The following is a 24,107-nucleotide window of genomic DNA, read 5'->3' as shown; positions in this document are numbered from 1 at the left end:
GTTGCAAAGCAGGAAGTTTTTAGACTTTTTAAATTAAAGAAACTGGAGTTCTAGAAGCATGTAACAGTTTTTGCTGCTGTGATGCCAAAATTCAAGAGATAAATCCTGATGTTCCTCACTTTGCCAGACTCCTCCAAGAGCTGGTCTTCCCTGTGCTTCAACTCTGCATCACTGGAAAAGGTTTGCAGACACTTCCCTATCCCAGGTGAGCATTAGGATAGCTTGTTAACCAAACTCTTCAAATGCTGCTGCAGAGGCAACACTTGTCTGTGAACAAGCCAGAAAGGCACAGACACAGTAAAGAGACACAGCCACAGCTGCTTGCAAGGAGTTATCCTGGAAGCAGAAGAGAGGGATGACTCCCAAAAGGCAAAGCAGCAGAGTAAGAGATACTTGAGGCCATCCATGAAGACATTATTTGTTCACTGCCCACGTGAGCTGCCAGCTGAGGTGTGCCCCCATAGCTCAACACTATTTCCCCAAGACCTCATCTCCTCCAGTCTTCACTTCCTATTTCTGGCTTCTGACCTCTTTGTTAAAGAAGTCTTAGAAGATCTCCTGATGCTTCATGTTTATTTGTGTCTCTGCTTCTTCTCCCTAGTGAATATCTGCATTAAGCTAAACTCTCCAGACAAAGAACCAACAGTTGAAGGAGAAGACAGCAATTTTCAGGTCCTTTCAGGGAATAAGTAATACCCCTTAGATGCTTATTATCATCCTCAAGAGGCTGAGCAACAGCAAATACTGTTGTGGTTACAGAAAACAGGAGGTCACAGAGGACTGGGAGCATATTAAGAATATTCACCATGGCTGAAATTTGCTATAGCAAAGCCTACTCCATTACAAGTTGCACCACTTTCACCCAGCAGCAAAATTCAACAGATTTCCAGCCCATTATGCAGATTTTTCTGCAGAGTTTGGAAATCCAGATCTACTTTATATGCCCATAAACAAGATACAGCTTTCCCCTCACTGGTATTTTATGGTAATACCTTGTATGATTCAAGCAGTTATTACCATTAGTTCTGAACAGAAGCAAGTCTTTAGCAATGTCTAAATGAAAACATCACAGAAGAGACAAGCACATCAAAGCAAAGTATTTAAGAAAGAAATGAAGAGTTTTTATCATAACAAAATACAATGAAAAACAGGTATCAAGTTTACAAGCAGTATTTTGGATAATTTCAAGCACATACTTCTCTCTGCCAGATGGAAGGTGCAGGATGGGAAGGCAGGGGGAGGCAGGAGGATGGGCAGCCACCTTTGGAAGAGGTCTAACTCCCTGCACAGACTGACCCAGCCAAACAGCAGCCCGGAGAAACTAACACGTGAAGAAGCGTCACTCAGGATGGAAGAGTTCTTTAGAGAGGCATAGAAGAAGTTAAACTAACACAAGAATGGCCAAAGGGAGGACAGACAAGGGAAAGCTAAGCAAAACCTGAAGAACTATTAATGTTAAAACATCCTAAGAAACCAAGAATGCAAGGAGAATTCAACTTAACAATTAGTTACTGGAATAATACTTTAAACAGTCAAGTTGGGAAAAGTGGCAAAAGATAGACTTTATGATTAAAAGCTGAAACATCCAAGACAACTGATACACTTCAATTAGGGTATTTCCAATTTTGCACCAGCTAATCTGTACCTGTATCACGTTGCCAAAAGAACAACATATCCAAATCAGTCACAGAAATATCATTCCCAGATGTGTTCTTCCTGAACATCAGCATCATTCCCAACATGTATTTAAAGCCTGTTCACACTCAGAGAGGTGACAGGCAGAAATTATAGGTCTATTTCCCATCATTGACTCTGTATGTAAACATGACCATTTTATCAAAGCAAGGAAAATTTGCACATCCTGTTCCAGCCAGAATCTGGCATCTTATACATCTTAATTAACCTGGAGTGCTTGCAGGGGAAGCAGCTGGCTGGGAGAGCTGGCCTAAGAGGGCTGCTGACACAAATCAAAGCTGCAGCACAGTGAATCCAGAAACTGATACTAAAGTGCATCTTAAACACACTTAATGCAAAAAAACAAATCATAATAAAAAGCAATTTGCTGCTCAATCAATCTATGCAGTGAAGGCTTTTTTAGTGGAACAGCCAGGCTTTTATTTGCTTTGGCATTTAAGAAGGTGGCAGAAGTCAGCCTTCAACTACTCTTTCAGTGATCTTTTCAACAGCAGTCAACAAGTCTGATCACTCCTACGTATGGTTCCACGGAGCTTCTCTGTTTCAGCACCTGGATCTCTAATTTGGGACAGGAAACCTCACTGAACCACTGAGCCTCCATTTATACAAACAAGGCATCAGTCTTTGAAATTTGTATTCCTGTTTTGACTCTGGTCAGGGATAAAAGGGGTTCAAATACTCCTCCATGCGGGATGCAGGGCAGCATCCAAACCAAGGTTCAGGCTTGCAAATCTATGGGGCAAGAAGCATTATAACCAAATTTAACACAGCAGGGCCATGGCAGCTTCTTTCACTGCTGCCTGGAGCTGCTGTCTGGGATATTTGGATCTTGGAAGTCCTTCTCTATGTCTTTCTATTTTTTAACACTGATTACACAAACATTTCAAAGGACAAGGGTGAACATCTAAAGTTAAAAAGTAGATTTTGCACTTCATTAAAAACACTTCCAGGGATGGGAATCCACAGCTTCCGGGGGCAACCTGTGCCAGGGCCTCACCACCCTCACAGTGAGGAATTTTTTCCTGATATCTAATCTAACCCTACTTTCTTTCGGTTTGAAGCCATTCGCCCTCCTACAGGTTGAACAGTCTGACACTGCCTCAACCAGCCTGGCCTTGAATATTAAAGTGAAGATAAACAGGAAAGAAGTGACAAGCTCTTAAATATAAAACTATATTCATGTACATATACATACATATACATATGGCCTATAAATATATTCCACACAGCCAGACCTTTACTTTTACTTTTATTACTACGCGGTACATTTTATCAGAAGCCTCGTTTACATGGCGGTGACCTTTCAGTCCTTGTTTTTCCCAGCTTATGCAGCGCCTCTTCTGAGGCGTGACCCTTCCCCAGGTCTCCTCACCCATTCCTTTTATTGACACCCCCATACCCCTCACACCAAACCACCCTCTTACTCTTTGGCGGCGCCGTCCCGGTGCCCACCGGCTTCGTGCAAAGCCCCCGCGCCTCCATCTGCAACACCTGCACGGCACAACACAACACGAGTTAACAGAGCGGGAGGAAATTCCGGCAGCTGAGGGAATGTGGGGGCAGGAAATCGCCCCGAGGAGCCCCTTTACCTCGCGGGTCACCGCCCGCCCGCCGCCCCTCAGCGCAGCGGCCGCCGCCATCTTGCCCGGAGCACTCACGGCGACCCCGCGGCCTCGCGGTGGGCGGGGCCGGCGCGGGGTGACGTCAGCGCGGGGCGCGGTGACGCAACCGCGCACGTGGCGGCGCGGGCGCATGGCGGGCGGCGATGGCGGCGGGCGCAGCCCCGGGGCCCGGCCGGCGCTGGCGCTGCGCGGGGCGATGGCAGTGGCGAGCGGCGGGGGGCGGCTGCTGGCGGCGCGGCCCGGGCGCAGCGGGTCAGTGCGGGGCGTGCGGGGCCGGGGAGCTGCGGGGCGCGGGGGGGTCTGGCGGCTCGGGGCGGCGGAGGCCGCCCGGTGCCCCCTGAGGGGCTGGCAGGGGCCCGTGTGTGGCCCCGCTGTTAGCGCGGGGAGGTGGTGGCGCCGTGCCGGAGCCGCTGGCCCTGCTGCCGTTCGTGCCTTTCCGTGCTCCTTGTCGGCGTTTTCTGTCACAGAAACATCACTTTTAAACTTTATAGTCTTGGCGGTTTTCTGTCACTGTTGTGCTCCCCCAGTTGGATTATATATAGCATAAAGCATATACATATATATATATATATATATACACGCACATACATACATATATGTATATATACACATATATATATACATATGTGTATATATACACATACATACATACATATGCATATATGCATATACTTATATACACATATACATACATACACATATATGTTATATTTTTTATCATATATACATATACGTTATACATATAGCATACATGTATATTTGTATGTAACTTGTAAAAAAGTGTGTGTATATATATAATGTTTATGTATAACATATATAACATGTGTTATGTGTATCTGTACAGCATTGTATATAAAACTATACATGTGTAGAACATATACAGTATTATTTTATATAATAACACCTATATAGGCATATATAATGTAATAATATGTAATAATAGACCATATGTAATAATGGTCTATTTTATGCCTATAAGGAAGGTGCATATAAATAGCTCCAAGTTGGGTGCCAGGAGGATGGTGCCAGACTCTTTCCAACTCCTGTTGCCCAGTGACAGGATGAAGAGCAATGGCCATAAAATAAAACACAAGAAGTTGCACCTCTCAGCACAAGGAAGAATTTTTTTATGTTGAGGATGGCAGAGCTCTGGAACAGCTGCCCAGGCAGGGTGTGGAGTCTCCCTCTCTGGAGACATTCCAAACCCCCTGGATGTGTTCTGTGTCACTGCTCTGGGTGACCCTGCCTGGCAGGGGGTTGGACTGGGTGATCTCCAGAGGTCCTTTCCAACCTGAATGATTCTGAGATTCTGTGTGGCATCTGAAGGGAGGTGTCAGAGGATGGGCCAGGCTCTGCTTGGAGGTGCCCAGCAATGGGACAAGAGGCAATGGGAAGAAACTGATGCTCAGGAAGTTCCACTTGAACATGAGGAAGAACTTTTTTTCCTTGTAGTGACCAAGCACTGCACAGATTGTCCAGAGGGTGTGGAGTCTCCCTCTCTAGAGATATTCCAGACCTGTCTGCACACAATCCTGTGCCATGTGCTCTGGGATGACCATGCTGGAGCAGGGAGCTTGGACCAGATGATCCACAATGGTCTCTTCCAACCTGATTCTGTGACTGGGTAAATGCTACTGACAGATGTGCTGAGTCTGACAGAGGTAAAGTTTATGCAAAATACAGGGTTTCTTCACCAGCAGGGAAGGATTTCCTTTTTGACGTGTGCATATAGTCCAAAATTTAAGCCTCTGCCACGTCTGTAGCACTTGGGCAGAGGTGGTTCTCGAGATGTGGGGCAGTTGTGCCCAATAACTAAAATAAGAGAATCTTACAAAAGAGTTGCCACTCTCTGTAGTTAAGTTCCTGGTTGTTCTAGTGCCAGTAATTTTAGGTTTGTTTTTCCCTTGCAGTGATGAGAGTCTCTTTGTGTACGATTGCAGCAGTGCGGAGAAGCAGCCCTTAGGAGAGAAGGGGTGAGAAAATCTGCTCTTTTTCTGGGGGGTGCATCTCTCATCCCACACATCTCAGTGTGACAGTGAAGGCAGTAAAAGAAAGCCACAGGATAACTCCTTGAGCAGATGAAGGGTTGGTTTTGCTAACCCTGATGGATATATATGGATCTAATTTTTGTTTTGATTTCACACAGAGTTTTATTCCACTGTGCACTTTTTTCTCTTTTTTTTTTCAGAGAATCAGCAGTGGCAAAATCAATAATTCTCTCTCTTGTCAGTCAAGACATTTGTGGAAAAGTCCTGCCTTCTTTGTTAGACATCTAAAACCAAAAAAACCCACAAAGCACTTACATAGGTTCTCCTCCAGATCTGTTCTCTGCGTGAAAATTCAAAACACACACACACAAAAGTATTTTTCTTAACTTAGATTCAGCCCCTGGACATTGTTTTACTTGTAGCCAAACAGAAAACATATTATCATTTTCTTCATAATTTATATCAAGCTGTACCAGCACAAACTTTTGCTTTCTAAACAGGTTTTGATACAAGCCTAGACATTCTATCAGTTTCCCTTGTCTTGGGTTATTTCTTTGCATTAATGTCCATGTTGGCTCAACATTTTAAGCAGAAATAAAAGCATTTAAAGTTTTACTTTGTTCTTCACACTCCTGATGGTTTGGGAACAACCTCCTGAGGGAACTTAGTAGCTATCAGATTGTGAACTGTTGGTCCCCTTCTCTCTATTAGGCAGGATGGAAAAGTGACAGATAAAGGAAGTGATGACATCCTGGCTTTTGCCTTCTCCCCATCAGGAGATTATTTTGCCTTGACAGATGACAACAAACGCCTGATTCTGTTTCGTACAAAGCCTTCCTGGGAATGTGTTAGTGTCAGGTAAGGAAGCAGGATGGTGCATGCTGTTATGGCTGATGGATTTAGAGTTCTCTTTGGGATGTTGATGTTTGTTATTACTTTGCTTCCTTTTGCTGTTTTTTTTGGTTTGGTTTGGTTTTTTTTGTTTGTTTTTTATTAATTCCCTCGCTCAAACAAATTTAATGCTTTTGGGAATTCAGAGTATTTGTGAAGAATTGATGTGTGGTCTTCCTCTCACCAAGAGTGGGAGTGCAGATGTTTAATATCACTGTCCAAGGAAGGATAATCTCTATCCTTATTCCAAACCCAGTGATTTTTTTTTCTGTAGGAACTAAAACTTTACCTGCTCTTGGTACACTGGGGTTGGGCCTGTAAATAATACTGAGCAGTTCAGTGAGTGCATTCTCTGTTCCTTCTGATTTTGAGGAGTTTTGGAGAGTTTGTGAACTTTCTAAAAAGTTGTGATCTTTTCAAAAAGCACATCCTCAGAGATGCTGCAGCTGCTTTTCTTCAGTACATTCCTCTTGAGGAAACAGCCTGTAGCTGTCCACCAGAGGTCCTCCAGTTCCAAGTTTTCTGCTGCTGCTTGTGACAGTTCTCTGTAGGAAAACCAGGACCGTGAAGGGCTTCCTGAAAAAGTACCTGAGCATGTGATATCTCTGCTTCTGTTGGTCTCTGACAAATGTGAGACCCTGGTTGCAAAAAAAAAAAAAAAAAGTAAATCTTGTCTCTGTAGCTTGGCTCTGGTGTGTAGGATACAGGATGGAGCCTTGGGGTTAAACAGTGTTGCACTGAGGAAGTGGTCACAGCATGAAGCTGTGCCAAGGGGGGTTTAGGCTGGGTATTAGGAAAAGGTTTTTCACCCAGAATGGTTGAGCACTGGAGCAGCTCCCCAGGGAAGTGGTCACAGCACCAAGGCTTACACAGCTTAAGAAGTCTTTGCACAATGCTCTCAGGCATTGTGCAAAGGTGGTGGGATTGTTGGGGTGTCCTTTACAGAGCCAGGAGTTGGACTCAATGATCCTTGTGGGTCCCTTTCAACTCAGGACGTTCTGTGACAAAGCCAGAAATGCCCTGTTCTGTTCATTCTGTGTCCTGCCTTCCCTGCTGCCCTGCCTTGTGTGTCTTGCCTGTAACATGCTACTGGATAATTGTTTGGTGTTTTGTTTCTGCTGAAGGTTTAACTAGGACCACAGCTAGAATTTTTGGGAATGTTATTACCTCATATTGGGAAACTGGGAATAAACACAGACAAAAGGCTTTCTGCATGGATAACAATGCCAGAGTTTGAACTGTGTGACTTGAGCTGGTGTTTTGTAGCAAGCTGTATGAAAGTCTCACACAGTGCTGGCCTTTGTGTTAGACAAAGGGGAATTTTGAATCTTTGTGCTCAAGATCACAGGTGGTACAATGAACTTGGAGCAAGACTTTCTGGTTGGCAAAGTAACCTTTTTTGGAACTGTGTTGCCTGTGATCCTGTTGTTGTGGTGTTCCTTTAAGTAGCCATTAAAAAGTCTGGTTATTTCTCTCTTCCTACCTGAAACATAGTGTATTGTCCTGTTGCCTCCACATGGCCACTGAATTTCAGAGTAGGTGAATATAAATATCCATTTTCTATGATCCCACAGTCCTGTGCTAACACAAAGGAACTGTTTTCTGGTATCTGTGGTCCTTATGTTTATCTGAGCAGTTGTAAGAGAACTGTTACCTGCTACACTGGCAACTGGAACTATCATGATGGCAGATGATGAGGGAAACTCAGAGTTCAAGTTCAGAGCTTTGTCTGGACAAGGAATGTGGAGCCTGTGGCTCTCTGAATTGGTATATGAGGAGAAAATATTTCCAAGTCTCTCCATGAAGGGTTTCCCTTCACAGTACAGAGTGGCAACTGGAGGATCAGTTCCTACACAGTTTTTAAAAGTGTTGCTGCAAAGGATTCCTAATAGGACAAATCCTGCCTTGTCTTTTCTATGTGTTTAACTCATGTTTTTATGATGTAGAGTGCAAGGAAGTTTACCAGCCTTCATTAGAGTCCTGGCATGCTGCCTGGGTGAGGTGCTCAGTTGAGAAAATACCAAAGCAAAATGCAGTCATGCAGCTTTTAATGGTCTCCTGTTCCTCCCCCCACCCCAGGTGTTTGCTATTACATAATTCACTCATTTACTAGACTCAAAAGTGCTATTTCAGCCCCATAATGTTGCTCTCATCACTGCCATTTCAGTAATGTTGCATCTGAGAACTTTTTGCCCAGCCTTTTGGCCTGTTTAACTTCCAGACTTGCTGAGGCTGCCATCCAGAGCTGTTCAAGCTGTACCATTTGTCTTTCAGGTTTGTGAACAGGAGGTGCACATCCCTGGTTATCACAGCTGCAGAGGAGAAGATTTTTGTTGCAGATAAGTCTGGAGATGTCTATTCTTACTCAATAACAGAACCTCAAGCAGATGGAAAACTTGAGCTGGGTCATGTCTCTCTGCTATTGGATGTGGTAAGTGTCTGCCTCTGTGTATTTACAAACCTGCATTCCTGCTTGTGCTTGGGTTTCTCATTGTTGCTCTTGTCTCAGATTTGTAGTTTGCTACTTTTTATTATTATTACTTATTTTATTTTATTTTTTTTGGTAATACATAAATGAAATGTGGTCCAGACTTCTTCCTACTGAGTTAGTGTTGGCAGAGTTTGGTAAGGAAACAAGCTTATGAGTGTTGAAAAAGTCTTCATGTTACACTCACAGAAGTCTTGGTGACAGAGTGTCTATGGGAGTTCATCCACTCTGCCATGAGAGCTGAGCTCTGCATTGTGATAAAAATTTTTTTTAAGATGCAAAGGGTCTTCCAGCTCTACTGTTGGGGCTGAGTGGCTTTCACTGGATCTGGAAGTCAGCGTTGCTTTTCTTAGTGAGAAAGTTACTGTCCCAAAGATTTACTCTTCCATTGTTGGTGGAAAAGAGAGGTTTGTACCTGCCTTCTGGGATAAGGATATACTCTTTTTCATAGTTAAGAAGAATTTCAAGCCTTGAACTGCTGGACACTAAAACTCCCTTTCCCAACAGGCCCTGAGCCCTGATGACCGGTATATCCTAACTGCAGACAGAGATGAGAAGATCAGAGTCAGCTTGACAAAGGCTCCCTACAGTATTGTATCCTACTGCATGGGACACAGAGAGTGAGTGCCTCGTGTGCCAGAGCCATTGTGTGCAGCCATTCCCTGCACAGCCACCCTCATCCACTCTCAGTGGGTGAAATCTCTCCTCAAATCACACTAAACAACAGCTTGGTCTGTGATAGGATCATGGAATGGCCTGGGTGGAAAGAGACCTTTAAAAGTCATCTGGTCCAACCCCCCCTGCCATGAGCAGGGACATCTTCAACAAGATCAGGTTGCTCACAGTGCTGTCCAAACTGGCCTTGAATGTTTCCAGGCATTGGGCTCTACCACCTCTCTGGACAGCCTGTGTTTCACCAACCTCATTGTGAAAAAAAATTATTCCTAAATATCTAGTCTAAGTCTACCATGAGTTTAAAGTAATTATCCCTCCTCCTGTTCCAAGGTCCTTCTAAAAAAATCTGTCCCCATCTCTTTTGTAAGACCTCTTTAGGAACTGGAAGGCTGCACTAAGGTCTGCCCAGAACCTTCCCTTCTCCAAGCTGAACCCCCAGTTCTCTCAGCCTTTACTCACAGCAGAGATGCTCCTGCCCTCCTCTTGTTTTTATGGCCTCCTTTGGACCTGCTCCAACAGATCCATGTGCTTCTTGTACCCAGGACTCCATAGCTGGAGACAGCCTCCTCTGGGGCTTCACCAGAGCAGAGTAGAGGAGCAGAATCATCTCCTTCCACATGCTGGTCCCAGGAAGCTCCAGAACATTGCCTCAGGATGAAGCCTATCTTATTCTTGGGAATAAGAGAAGTCTTAGGAACTGTCTTTTGAGGTTTGAACATGTGCATAAATTAATGGCATCTCAGTGCAGAACTCAGACTTGTAGGTTCTGTGGTAATGCAGAAAACCTGGCTGTGTCACCAGGATGGATAAAGCATGCCTGCCTGGACACCAGAGTGCAGAGAGCTGGAGACTGCACTGTGAAATACATTCAGGGCAGGGAGCCTACCAGGAAGATGGAGAGTGTCAGGGTGTGACATTGGTGGCTGGGTTCATATTCCCAGGACCCAGACAGATGAGAGAGAGAGACTTGTTTTCTCATATTCAGGCTCAATTGTCTATTCTTTCTTATCTATATTACATATTTACAGAGTACAAGGAGCTATATACACTGGGGAAGCAAGGTGCAAAATGGAGAGCAAAGAACCTCTCCAAGGTCTTTTATGTGTCTATTTTTCCAATAATCAAATGGCAAGTAAGTTATTTCTTTTAGTGACCTGACACCTGTGTGCTGCAATGTGAAATTCTTTATCCAAACACTCTTTATTACCCAAAAACCCTTAGAAGAAGAAGATGAAGGACAAGAAGAGGAAAGCAACAACACCTCAAATCCTCCATTTTGTATCTCACATATTAACATAAGTAAAACTCCAAACTCTTAACTTTTTCACCCAGTAATTCAATACAGTTCTATCTATCTCACACTCACATTCTCAGTTTCTCTGCTTAGTTCTAGAAGCTTTCTCCATAGCTTTAGGTTAAACTCAGTGTTCTCTTGGGTGTCAGAGCCTGTCAGCAAAGATAAAGGAATATTTCCTGTGGCTCTGACCCCAACAGAGAGAGTCTATAAGAGCTTGGAGTCACAGGACAAAAGGGAATGGCTTTGAACTTACAGAAGGCTTAGATTAGCTATTAGGAAAAAAAATTCTTGACTGTAAGGGTGGTGAGACACTGGCACAGGTTGCCCAGGGAAGTTGTGGATCTCCATTCCTGAAATGTTCAAGGTATTCATGGTTGCAGAGTGAAAAGCGGTTTAAATTAATTGAAATATATTCAAAAATTCAATGTTTAAATTAGACATTAATAAAAAAGGGTTACATAAAGCAATAATTGTCTCATTTCACAGTCTTAGATTTTCTTCTCTCTGTGGGGCTTATGATGATTCTTGCTGGATCTGCTGTGCCTGCTTTGACTTTGGAGTTTGTCTTTGAAGTTTGTGACCAAATCTTTTCCTTTTATTTTTTCACTCTATGGCTTTAAAGCTGTGCCTGTTTTTAAAGGCAATACTGTGTCATTCAGGTCAAGTTCTGCTCAGGTCACTGTATTTGAGATTGGTGAGCTCTGAGATAATAATGATCCCCAGATGCTCAGGTCCTCACTACTCACCAAAGACAAAGCAGGATCACCAACTTCTGGAAAACAGAACTTCTGGCTGAATGTAGGCACTGGTAAACTGCCACATTAAAATTCTGTAAAGATTGTTTTTAAATGATCTCCCAGCTGTGGCTGGAGAGATGTGGCACTCTGGAGGCTGAGCCATCACTGCTGTGTTCTAAAGGATCTGTTGATTCATGTTTTTAATGTGCTTCATGAACTGAGAAATGGGAATGTGCCACCTGAGTAAATCTGTCTCCATTGGCATTTTTTCATCTAAATGACAATGTTCTCAGCTGGGAGGAAGTCAGTAGAATTCCCTCAGTGCAAATGGGGAAATGAAGTTCTTTATTAAGTAGAAAGTCAGTAGTTTGTGTAGTGCATATATTTACTAAGTACTGGTGACATTTTCTTCCTCCTAGTTATCTTGATATGGAAAATCTGTTTGTTTATTGTAAGGTTCTCTTTAAAACTGCTGTTTTCTCTTACTGTCTATGTTTAAAAACCAGGATGTCAATCAAGAGAGTTCAACTCTGACTGCTTTTCCTTTAGGTTTGTAAGCAAAATACTTGTAATACCCAACTGTCCTGACCTGCTGTTGTCAGCTTCTGGGGTATGTATTGCAATTACTTCCAAAAAGTGTTGGTTTTTGTATGTTTGGGGGGTTTTTTATTATTATTTATACCAATTCAAATTCCTTGGGATACTTGGAATAATCTCTCATGTTTTACAGCATGGCCTCCCTCCTCCTCCTGCCCCTTTTTCTTGGTTCTGTTCTGTGTTCAGCCATTCTGTTGCTGGGTCACATAAGAACCTTTTACTGTGCTTATAGTAAAAGGCATCTTTGGGATGGTGAAGTTACCATTAGCTTTTGCTCTGGAGCACAGACACTGTCTGCTTGGATGAGAACTGTAGAAATGAATGTTCTCTCCCTTCCCTCCCCAGCCCTTTTCCTGAACTGATGGCATGCTGCTGCCATGCCACACCTGTACAGAGATGGAGTAGACTTAAAAGAAAGGAAGCAGTATTCTTAGTTCCCCAAACTGCCAAAACTGCACAGGAAATAAATGATGTTTCCTGTGAAGATCACAGTAACTCCTGGCATTGCTGTTCTTGCTTCCCTAAGGTTCTTGTCCCTCTAATTACTGAAGCAGCTCTAATGCTAGTGTTGCATGTGGCTGTATTTCACTCTTGGCAAATGCTCTTGGCTTTGTTTTCCCAGAGAGGTGTTTAGCCTCTCTTCAGGAGGTTGCTAAATCAAATGAGAATTTGGTTGATAACAAGAGCGTGGGGCAGAGAAGGGCAGCCTGAAAGAATTGCCATTAAAATGCTGAGCACATGTTTGACTGTGCTGTTGGAGACAGGCTTAAAATGCCCTCCTCCAGCTACCCAATTTCCACTTCAAAAGGAGAAATAAAATTAGCATGATTGAATAATTTAGAATGCAGGGGGAAATTATGTTAATTAAAATGCTTTATCTGCAATTTGAGGTCTTAACTAAGTGATTATTTAGCAGCTTCTGTGGGGAGCTCTTCAGGGAAACGGGGTTTAGCTGTAGGCCAGGAGTGGCCTCTTTGCCTGAGTGCTGGTAGTGATAGACTTGTGTCCACTTCCATCTGTCCAGGACTCCACTCTGAGACTTTGGGAGTATAAAAGTGGAGAAGAAGTGCACTGCTGTCAGCTGAGTACCATCTGTGGGCCTCAGGCAACCAAACCAGACCAGGTATGTCCATATGTGCCAGGGCTTTTGCTGTGCTCCTGATCCTTGGGACAGCCAAACGTGGTGGTTGCATTTCGTTGGAAGTGCTTCCCTTCTGTCACTGGGTTTAGAACTTACAAAAACTGTTACAAAAGTCTGGGATTTTGGGAAGACAGTCCCTGAAGTCCATTCCTGTGTTTTGTGTGAATTTCTAAAATGTGCCAAGCAGTAACCAAAAGAAGCTGCTCCTAATTCTTCCCACATTTAAGTTCTGGACAGTGGACAAAGCCTTCCCTTGAAATTTCTTTTCCAAAACCACAGGTGTTGTAGTCTCCTAGGCAGAAAACATCATGTGACAATGAGAAGATACAAACATTCACCCATTTTTTTTAAATGCTTAGAATTTTAAGTGTTAAAGTTGCAATTTTCCTGAGGAAGAAGAAGCTTTGTAATATTTTTAACCAGTGACCTGCTGTAGTGCCCTGTGGAGTCAAAATGCTGGGCTTGTTATTTTAGGTTCTCTCACAGCTGGACAGTGACCAAAATTTAAATGTATGAGTCCTACATGAAAACTGAATGCCCCAGGAGCTCTCTTGAGCTTCCAGCTTGTACTTCACACACACAAGTTTGGGGTGCTGCTGTGATTTGAAATGCTCACCTGATGTGAGCAGTCATTCTGGTAGTGCTTGAAATCTAGATTTGTTTTTTTCTTGTCATCTAATGTGGCATAAGACCAATTAGCAGTGAAATAGCACTGTCCTTGTCCCTGCTGCATGCATGGAATTAAACCACCTACTCATCTGCTGGGTTATTTGAGTTCACCTCACCACCCATCCTGCTTGTGATTTTTCATGTGAATCTCCAAAACACTTCTTTCCCTGCAGAACACAGCTGCCTCCCAGTTCCCAGGTGACTGGGAAGCCAGGCATGGCTCTTGAGGCAAATCCAGTGTGGAATCCATATCCAGGCAGAAATTGAATTGAAAATGCCTTCCTTCCCTCCTTTGTGTTGAGGTTTTGGTAGAAGTGTGCTGTGCTTCACCTCCCCCCAGCTGGGGAGCCACTTTCATTACAGCTTTCCTATTTAGATACTGGAAATCTTGATTTGGGCCAGAGTTCCTGTTAGCAGGAATTCAGGGTGATATCCATGTGGACAATCTAACCTGCTCCTTGGACCTGAGAGTCTTCTTGAAAACACTCCTGAGCCACACACTTCTCACACACATGCACGAGGTCTCTGCCCCATTTCAGCTTGATGCCAGTGCTTGAAATCTTTGAAAAAGCTATTCTTGGGGTTTTTGGCAAGTGAAAAAGGTACATGATGGTGTGACAAGCCCATCTAACTGATATCCACTGATACTTTGGGTGCAGCAGAAGTTGAGCATTTGTTTTAGAGGGAATAATAGGTTTATTTTAAAACAGTTTGCCTCCTAGATTTCTAGGATCACTGAGGACAAGTAAGCAACTAACTGAAGTGGGGAATTCTGTGATTAATATTAAAAATACTATTTGTTGCTTAGACTGGCTTCACATTATTAAGATGGCTTGTGTGTAAATTAGCAGTGCTTGATCTGACACTGAACCCTAATTCCACTGATTGCAATCCAAAAAAAATATTAATATAATATTAAACGAAAATACAATATTATATTAATATATAATGAACCTTGAATGTAGCATTGGATAAATTATTTTTTGATATTTGACATTATGTTGCCAAATGTCAAAAAACCTGTTGCTTCAGGTAGGAACTGATCTAAGAAAACCTCTCCAACTCTCTTAGAGTGTTTTTCTTTGTAGTTTAGTAATACTTGCTAATACTAATAAAATCCCTTCCACGAGATACTGTTCATGCTGATGTAGCCTCAGGAGAAATTGGAGATGGCCTTTGCTTGAGGAGTCTCCATTTAACTTCTTTACCTCAGTGTGAGTAAGCAAAGACAGAAAGGGAAAGCCCACAAACTGTGGTTTAATAAATAGAACACAGCAATTAAGTAATAAACCTTATTCCTTCAAGTGCTTTGCAGTTTTTCCATCCACTGCCACGTGTGGTGGTGTTGGAAGCCACATGGTGGCTTGAGTCTATGAAATCCTGGATACTGTTCACTCTCACAGGTGTTCTGCTGGCATCATAGTGCTAGAAATGCCAGAGGTGACATCTGGTGACAGTGTTTAGTCATGCTGTGCATCCAGGTGTATCACAATTCATCTCCACAGCCTTGAGTGACATTTGTGGTCTCAATTTAAGGACACATCTCCTGAGTCAGCACTTTGCAGCCTGTAACAAGCACAGTGTCTGCAAAAGACTCTGCAGCCAGGATCAGATGGGGATATAAGTGCTTTTTATTTATTTATTTGTTTGTTTGTATTGTTATATTTCATCTTCACCATTGATAGCCAGTGTGAATGCACTGGAGCTTTAAACACAGCTTGAAGCTCAGTGAGGATGGAATCATCAGTAATGGTGGGTCATGTGAGCACAAAAATGTGGGCTTATTTGGCTTGGCAGATGATGAATATGTGTCTGTTTGGGGAATGTAGGAGTGTTTTCAGCAGTGTAGCATTGGTTTCAGCTGATGGCTTACAGATCCTCAGTTCATTTTCCCACTAGAATGGGAGTAATTCTTTTAATTCCATAGTGCTATATAAATATTTTCCTGCTTCAGAGCTTTCACCTCATCTTATCCTCCTGACAGCAGAAGCTTGTTTAAAGTCCAGAACATAAATTGCACAACTCTACCCCAATGCACCAATATATTAATTTTTTATAGGGTCACCTCTTCTCACAGATGACATCAAAAGTTAATTTTAAGGTGTTGGCAGGCTGATAACAGTGTCATGTAAACACTGACTTGAGTTCAGAGAGTATCAAGTGAACATCTGTTTATCACAGAATGTTCTTGTGGCCCTTCCTTAACTGATTTCATAGCCTTGCCCTTGACCATGATACTGCTGTGGGTCTTGCATTCATTTTGCTGATTTTTTTTATCTTACCCACACATGGGAAGAACTTGGAAAGAAGATGCATTTTCCTGTCTCTTTCCAGCTGTGAATAAAACTTGGTTTAAATCAAAACAGCCTCCTCCTCCCTCCTCCAGTGGGGTTGGGAGAGAGCTGCTGCCTAATTCAAGTTCACAGAACCCTTTGTCTCTCTAACAAAGCACTTGGCTGTGTAGGTGGGCACTTCCCTGCATGTTTGTCAGGCAACAGGCAGAGAGGCAGAGCTTTGTTATTAGAAATAAATAGCACAAGTTTCAGCTTTATATCTATATATATACATATCTATATGTCTGTATCTTGGCTTGCTCCTTTAAGTGTCTGAAGAACCCACTCATGGCTTGCAGTAAATAGGAGCTGTCAGTTCTACTCCAAACCTGTGGTGAAAGTGGCTCCATCCTGCAGAAACAGCATTTAGCCACATTAGCTACAGAGAACCTTAATGGTTCAGCCCACTCATCCTACCTGGTACTTGGAACAATCTTTTATGTCTGTGTGAAACAGGGGTCCTGGGTCCCAGTGCTAAATATGGACCAATAACTTCATATTTCTGCAGAGTAGCAGGAGATCAGTCCCATCTGTTCTCAGGAGCTCTGGACCATATCAGTCCTTTTGATAAAGTTTTTTATTAAGTGCTTCTCTTCTGTCCAAACAGGTGGTTGAGATGAGTGAAAAGTGTGTGCATGCTGTTCTTGCTTCCTCCTGTGAAATCATATCACACAATTTTTCTCATGTGCTGGAGAAAAAAAAAATTGTTTCTAACTCTGTTATACCATGAATTAATTTTCTTTCCCACAGTTGTTTTATCTCTCAGTGGTTGCATCATGTGCTGTTGACAAAATAGCTTCTGGTGTTAAACTTGCTGACTTGAATTTTTGGAAGCTGTACAGCTTGTTTTGCTTTCCGACATGGATTGCAAAACTGTGAAACAAGCACCCTGACAATGCCTATACATCAGCTGGTAGCTTCAAGGGTAAAATCCTGTGCTGACTCCCAAATTTACCCTTAGTAGTGAACCAGAGGTTCTGTCCAGTCACCAGTGTCGTGTTAAGGGAAGAGGTGGAGGTTAAAAAGAAGAATACTTGAGGATCCGTCAGAATTCTGCCAGCAGAGTGTCAAAAAGATGTATTTTCCCTTCCCTAAAGGAAATAACTCTCTGCTTCTCTGCTTGGAAGGTTTTAGTCATCAGCAGTGTTGGTGTTGTTGCTGCTTATAAAATACACTTGAGAACCAGCCTTTTGCTGTTGCAGTTTTGGCATTCACGTTATATAATAGATACTTTTGCAAAAGCACCCCAGGACATCATTTTGCAGTTTTTCTGCTCCTCCCAAGTCCTCCCCACTCCAGGAGTCTCAAATCATTTGTTTTATATTTCAAGTAGAATGCTTTGTGCAGCAAAAGTGCTGCTTCTCTCCCAGATAAAACTGTGCAACTTCTAAATTGGGAGTTTGATGTGGGGCTTTTTGTTGGTTTTGTTGTTTTTATTTAATGAGGAAAATAGCCTCAGGCAGGCCTTCCTTGTTGTTCAGAACACATTTTCTGTGGAGCAGGATGGCTTCACCCAGACTCAGGTTGAAACACAGGCAGCACAGCAGGGATATTAGGGATATTAGCTATGCATCACTATCTTCGTTTTTTAACAAACACAACAGCAACTAATAGCTTGTGTTTATAATATCTGAACTGCTGGAGTGATATTCTGCCTGAGCAGGCTTAATGTCAATGTTTTCCCCATTAGCATTGCAGAAGAGAATGTTTGAAGGTGATGCATTTTCCTTCATCTGTTGGTTTGTCTGCTAAGAGTAGTTCACTCAAACCTTTACAATTGATCTCTGGACAGTGTGGAAGGGAGAAGTGTGGAAAGCTTCATAAAACAGTAAACACTGGTACAAAAATATCCTTGACTGCAGTTAGAGGGTAATTTAAGTTGCTTAACTTGCTGTAAATTAAGACATCTGCTAAATTTTAAAGGCTCATAGTGAAATGGAATGTGAATTTTCTGCCCATAAATGGTCTAAACTTACAAGGATATTTTTTTTTCTATTCCTGATAGAAATACACTGTGTCAAGAATAACCTACTGCTGTCAAGGTGGTTATGTTGCCATCCTGTGTGACAGGTAAGAATAGATGGAATAATGCCTAAAGTCATCACAGCTGCTGCAAAGGCACGAGCAGCTTTCCCTGCTGGCTGTACTGGCTTTCCCTGAGCCTGCAGTTCTTGGTATTCCAGATGTCCAGGAATGCCTGTGGCCTCCCAGGAAGCCTCTGTGTCCTGCACTTGCTCTGAGTGCAGAGGGGAGTGCACGGGTTACCCGGCTTAGTTAATTTTTGTAGAGTTTGTGATGTCTTTCCCTCAGTGGAGGAAACATGAGGCTGGGATCTACAAGAGCTGGGGATGTTTCATTTTGGCTGGTGCTCAGCTGTGTATTCCTTCAAGTGCAGCCCTGTAGGCCAGTGTGCCACAAAGCAACACTCCTCATAAAAGTCCTTAGCAATCCTTATGAAATTCCCTTTACTACCCTTTCTTTTAGAGGAGGCAGCACTGACTGCTTTTTCTTTCACATAACACTTGTAAAGCTGTTTGACACTTGGGGTATTTACAGCTTCTGACTCAGATCATGTAAGCAAACAGCATTTGAAGTGCTCATTCTAACCACTTGGCTTTGGCTCTGTTTGGAATAATAGTGGGTGTCTGTAGTTTGCTGTACAAGTGATGACTGTAGGTGGATTTGGTAATAGTGGTAATTAAGTTTTTCCTCTCGAAAGTATTCCCACAGTCTACATCTTTCAGCTCGATGCCACTGCCCAGCAGCTGGTTTACAAACAGCAAATCTCTCTGAAACACAAAGGCTGGGACATTGCATTTGAGGAAATGGGAGACCTGTGGATTTTGCAGGAAGACAAGGAAGCTCCTCTTCTTTTGTGCAGAGCATGTGATGGACAGTGGAAGGTACATTTTTAAAGCTGAAAATCCTGAGTGTTTGGTGATGTCTTGAGGCCACAACAGAAGTGGAGTTTGCTGTTCCATGAAAGCTAAAAGGGCACCTTTCTCTCTGTCTTGAGATGGAGTAAAAGCCATAGATACACATCTCATTCTTCTTCTCACCTGTGAATGATGCAAAGGTGTCAAGAGTTTTTTATGAACACCAATGTGTCTGTTCTCAGCTAAAGCTGCCATCTGGTACAGCAGGATCAGACTGCTTGTCAGCACTCAGTACTTTAAACTATTGCCTGAGCTTTCTGTGGGCTACACTTGATTAGAAAAGAAACAAAACCACAAGCCAACAAAATCCCTTTGGGTTTGCTCAGGAATGCTTTCCACACAGCTTTCCTTGTGCCTGCCTCTGAGGGATCCTTTGCAGGACAAGGCATTCTGGGAGCAGTAAGGGAATTACTTTATTTTCAGTGAGAACAGGGAATCAAATTTGGGGTATGTGCTATCAAGTTCTCTTTTATTGCCTATTAAACAACTGGAAACTCATTTGTTATCCTTGTAAGTCCCCAGCTAATTATGAAGTGGTTTTAAATGAAACTTCAGAGTGTGTTCTTTGACCCTAACGTGTTCCCTGGGATATTTCTTTTCCTTACAGATTAGTAAGTGGGAATCAATTTCTTTGTTCAAATGGCAAAGCTTTCCTAGCAGAACTTGAGATTCCAGACCAGGTTTCAGTAACAGTCCTAGAAAAAAGGAGCCTGGAAGAGATCATGGAGGTTTTACACTTGCTCTGTTTCACTACACTCTTCTGAGAGCTGTTGCATTTTTCAGCATGCTGTGAAACATGACATTGTCTATTAATCCCAAAATAACATGCAGCCTTCCTTCTTTTCCTAGGCTGTAACTGATGACAAAGGATTACAGAAGATGTCAAAATACATCCAAGACAACTGGACAGTGTTTGAAGGTGAGAAACTTGGCCAAAAGGTACAGTGATTGCAGTTTTTACAGCTGAAGCATAAGATTTAGAACAAGATTTGAGTTCAGTTCAGCTGGCTGTTGGAAATCGCTCAGTCTTTTCTCAGTTTCATCACTCTGGTGTGAAAGTCAGTGCAGATAATGAAGTGTGTTCAGGTCACTGTTATCACAGAACCATATAGGTATTTAGAGCTGAATTGCAGCCTTATAGCTTTTCCACCGACACCTTATCACAGGGATGCATCCAGACAGCCTCTGGCAGAGCTGCTGGAGTCTGTCTGACTGCTGTGGTATCAAATACTGGTGTTTGTTGTCTTGTCTCCTGCTGGTTGTGTGAGACTTTATCACAGGTACAGTGGAGACAGTCAGGATGGAGCAGATCTGCTGTAAAGATGAGCTGTTGGGTCCACCTTGGCAGGGCAGATGTGGAGCCTGTTGTGACTGGAAGGTGTGACCCTGGATAGGACAACAGATGATGTTGCTTAGTGTCAGGGCTGGCTCATTTTGTTCTTGCTTCCTGCCCCACTCCCAGTCTCTGTCAGAATAATAATGCCTACTTTCCTCATTCAGAAGCACCCTATGTTTTCAGTTTTTTTTTGTATTATAAAAAATACCCAGCTGGAATTATAGCAGTGGTTGTGGCTGCAAGGTATAGAAAGGCCTGTGGCAATTATGTGTTGAAACTTCATTCACAGGAATTTCTACCCTGTACTTTGGTGGGAGACTGGAATCTTCCTTAAAAAACGTGTTACAGTTCCCATCAGTCTTACAGTCTGTTCATGGTGGCCATATAGAAAGATGGAAGAGCTGCAGAAATGCTCAGTCTGGTGTAAGGTCTCCTAATATCTGGTACTGGATGGTTTAACATGTAGATGTCATTAAGTTGGTCATTAAATTGTAATTAAGGTGGTGCAGTCTTGGCAAGTCAGGTGCTCCTTTGGAAGAGAGATGTTTGCATGGAGATGTTGCAGACTTGATAGTTAGAGCCAGGCAGATAATTAGGAGGATGAGGTCTGAGAGAAAATGAGCACAGAGAAGGAAAGAGAGCAGGCAGGGGGGAGAGGTTCTGGGCATAATTAGCCCGTGGAACAAACAAGTGTGAAATGCAGTCACCAGCTCATCTGCAGCTGGGAAAGGAGCACAGCTCACATGACAGGGTTCATTATCGTTAATTAGTAAGGGGAAGCTCACTTGATGAGCACTTATTCCAGTGCATAATTAGTGCTTCAAAGATAGTTCCATCTTCTGGAACAAGTGATCATTACATTGTTTGAATCCAGTCCTAATCCCTACATATTGTCCTTTTATAAACTTTTCTCACCTGTCTGAGGTTTCTGTAGTGGTCAATCTGGAAGTATCACACTATCCTAGGATGGTTTGGGTTGAAAGGAGCCTTAAAGACAGGGACACTTTCCATTAGTCCAGGTTGGTCAGGGCGTCATCCAGCCTGGCCTTGGACACTTCCAGGGATGGGGCATCCACAGTTTCTCTGGGAAACCTGTTCAAAGTGCCTCACCACCCTCACAGGAGAGAATTTCTTTCCTAATACTGAATTGAAACGCACTCTCAGTTTGAAGCCATTCCCCCTTGCACACATTAACCAGTTGGACATTGTGCTCTCTTGGGTCCCAGAACAGGATTTAGTGCAGACTGATCAAGTGGAGAGCAGGCTATTCAAACTGGCAGCATGCAGTTTCTCCCAGGACTAAAGGCCAACAAAGCCTGTCTAAGTGCAACAGCCCTGAAAGTGAAAGCTTGTGTTTTTCTGAGTACCACAAAGGGAAACTTGCTTTGTTTGTCTCCCAAGAAACAGGGTGTATGTGGGTTTCTGTGGAATAGCACACTTAGCTTCAGGACCAAACCTTAGCAGTTACTGGATTTCTCTTCCATTTTTCCTTTAAAGATTGTGAATTTTGGTAAGTGGAAAAGAGGTGAGAACTGGTGATAACTGGCTTTGTCAAGTGCCATTCCAACAGTTTTTTAGAAATAAGGAACGAGGCAGCTGGTCTCATTCTGTGTTCTCTACAGAAACAATCTGATCAGGGATTTTTGGGTAGCAGTCAGTTTACTGCTAAATTTATCTAAACCTACAGTCTTGGGGATGCTGTGAGGAATATTACCTTGAATTCACAGGTGTAACAAAACCTTTGGAACAAATGTTTAGGAATCTATGTGCTATAGAACCCAACTATTCAAAGTCTACTCCTTTGTCCTTCTTTTAAGTTAATAGTCAAGGAGAAAAGCCAGCTAAGCACAGTTAGGTGGCAACTCCCATTGTAGTGCTTGGGTCTTGGGACAACTTCAGCGGTTAGAAAACAGAAGTCCTGGAGTTTGCAGGTGTCCAGTGTGTGAGCTGTGTCCTCTCTTTGCTTCACTTTGAGGTGCTTGACTCTGTATGAATTTTTTTAGCCTAAAAATGGAGTATGTGCCTGGCTGGTGAGTGCTGAACAGGTGCTTGCCAACACAAATCAGGCTTACACAGTGTAAGTGTTGATATTTAATCACAGAGTGGTTTGGGTTGGGAGGGACATTAAATATTATCTCATACCATCCCCATGCCATGGGCAAGGACACCTTCCACTACCCCAGGTTGCCTCAAGCCCCATCCAGCCTGGCCTAGGACACTTCCAGGGATCCAGGGACAGCCACAGCTTCTCTGGGCACCCTGTGCCAGGGCCTCAGCACCCTCACAGTCGAGAATTTCTCCCCAGTATTTAATCTAAATCTGCCCACCTTCAGCTGAAAGCCATCCCCTCTTGTCCTGTCACTACATGTCTTTGTGAAAATCCTTCTCCAGCTCTCCTGAAGCCCCTTGAGGTATTTGGAAGGCTGATCCAGTGGATAGGACCACAGTAAATGAATTGGAATGCCACTATCTAAAATTACAGCCCAGGAAGTAATCAATGAGACTGCTGAGGGAATTAACACCTGTGTTCTTGCTTTTCCAACTACAGGTTTTGTTGGTGCAGGGAGCTACTACAGCCACCTCTACAAGGCCTCCTTTGAGAACATGGACGAGTACCTGCAGAGGAAGGAGGAGAGGTTACAGAAGCAGAAGAAGAAAAGGCAGGATCTGCAGCTTGATTCCAGTGAACAGACAAAAAAAAAGATGAAGACTGAAGAGGCATCACTATGACTGCTGTGAGCTTGTCCCCTTTGCCTTGAGGAAAGGAAGTGATCCAAGTGTGGACTGATTTTACATAAAAAGTGAATTATGCAAAAGGACTGGTTTAAAATTTTATTCAGATTTTCAGGCAGGCTGATATGACAGTATCCTGTTTGCAGCAAATAATGCATTTACAACATGCCTGAACTTTCTAGCAGAATACAGTGTTAGTGGCTCAGTCCTGGGAATCTCTGATGCATGTTATATGAATATTGGAGATGGCATTTTCCTTGAAACAGGATTTTCTTTTTGCCTACTGTGTTCAGGCTTTCTTTTTTTTCAGGTGGAAACACACGGATTAAAGTGGATGCAACTTTGTTTTTATTACTTTTGGTTTGGTTTATTTTGGGGCTTTTTTTGTAAACTTTTTTAAAAAGTCTGTTAGTTAGTGTAACTAACTTAGTGTACCTGGGTATGGGAAAGGGAGTGTAGAAAAAATTCCTGCTGGGTATGAGAGGTTTTAGCTGAGACTTTGCCTTCTCTGTTTTTATCCTTTAACTTTGGTTCATATGGTTGGGATTTTGCCTAGCTTCTAATCCATTACTTCTTACTTGTGGAATATCTCCATAGGAAGAAGTGCAAAAGTTAATTTTGTATGCTGCAAAGTAAAAGTAAAACGTGTCAGTCAACGTTGTGGTATTGGAAGCTCCTTCCATTGCAATTTGATCCTACTGGTGTCTGTGAAAATCATTCCAGAGGCCTGGGAGCAAAATTTGGAGTGCATCCTGCTTTTTTCATGGAGAACTTTTCCAAAGTTTAATTATCCAAGAGATACATCTTCTTGAGAAGTTATCAGTAAGAGCCTTATGGGGCCACTTGTTGCTTCATCACAGGGCAGAAATGTTCATCTGCCAGATGGTATCATGTTCATGTGAAATATAATGTCCTTCACAAAACCAGGTGTGGAAATCTGTACAGTCCATTAAAAGTACTCAGAATTAA

At 42.9% G+C, this 24,107-nt stretch overlaps 2 protein-coding genes across 3 annotated transcripts in view; one reads left to right on the top strand and one right to left on the bottom strand.

Moving 5' to 3' along the window:
* The window catches only part of NDUFV3 (NADH:ubiquinone oxidoreductase subunit V3), an 8,531-nt gene extending 5,082 nt beyond the window's left edge, over positions 1-3,449 (bottom strand). The window contains exons 1-2 of one of the 2 annotated variants that reach the window (XM_023924440.2): positions 3,285-3,449; positions 3,120-3,186 (exon numbers count right to left, since the gene is read on the bottom strand). In XM_023924440.2, coding sequence (XP_023780208.2) covers positions 3,120-3,186; positions 3,285-3,449 — 232 coding nt within the window. The remainder of the gene's footprint in view (positions 1-3,119; positions 3,187-3,284) is intronic. The other variant, XM_086879587.1, reaches the window with a different exon arrangement.
* WDR4 (WDR4 tRNA N7-guanosine methyltransferase non-catalytic subunit) lies at positions 3,442-24,107 on the top strand. The gene is made up of 11 exons (XM_086879588.1): positions 3,442-3,569; positions 5,228-5,290; positions 6,017-6,163; positions 8,471-8,627; positions 9,192-9,304; positions 11,943-12,003; positions 13,015-13,113; positions 18,139-18,203; positions 18,853-19,036; positions 19,919-19,988; positions 22,954-24,107. Exons 1-11 carry the CDS (start codon positions 3,448-3,450, stop codon positions 23,133-23,135), a joined length of 1,263 nt encoding a protein of 420 aa, XP_086735714.1. The 5' UTR covers positions 3,442-3,447; the 3' UTR covers positions 23,136-24,107.

Source organism: Cyanistes caeruleus, chromosome 3 (assembly GCF_971803275.1).
Source record: "Cyanistes caeruleus chromosome 3, bCyaCae1.hap1.1, whole genome shotgun sequence".
NCBI lineage: Eukaryota > Metazoa > Chordata > Aves > Passeriformes > Paridae > Cyanistes > Cyanistes caeruleus.
The sequence above is the reverse complement of the archived record's forward strand: the minus strand, read 5'-3'. Positions and strand labels throughout refer to the sequence as shown.

What these genes read in the sequence shown, in the direction of transcription:
- WDR4 (XM_086879588.1), top strand. Translation starts at nt 3,448, where the DNA reads ATGGCGGGCGGCGATGGCGGCGGGCGCAGCCCCGGGGCCCGGCCGGCG. An exon ending in TGGGAATGTGTTAGTGTCAG is followed by an intron (nt 6,164 to 8,470) that starts GTAAGGAAGCAG and finishes TTTGTCTTTCAG; the next exon opens with GTTTGTGAACAGGAGGTGCA. An exon ending in TGCTGTTGTCAGCTTCTGGG is followed by an intron (nt 12,004 to 13,014) that starts GTATGTATTGCA and finishes CCATCTGTCCAG; the next exon opens with GACTCCACTCTGAGACTTTG.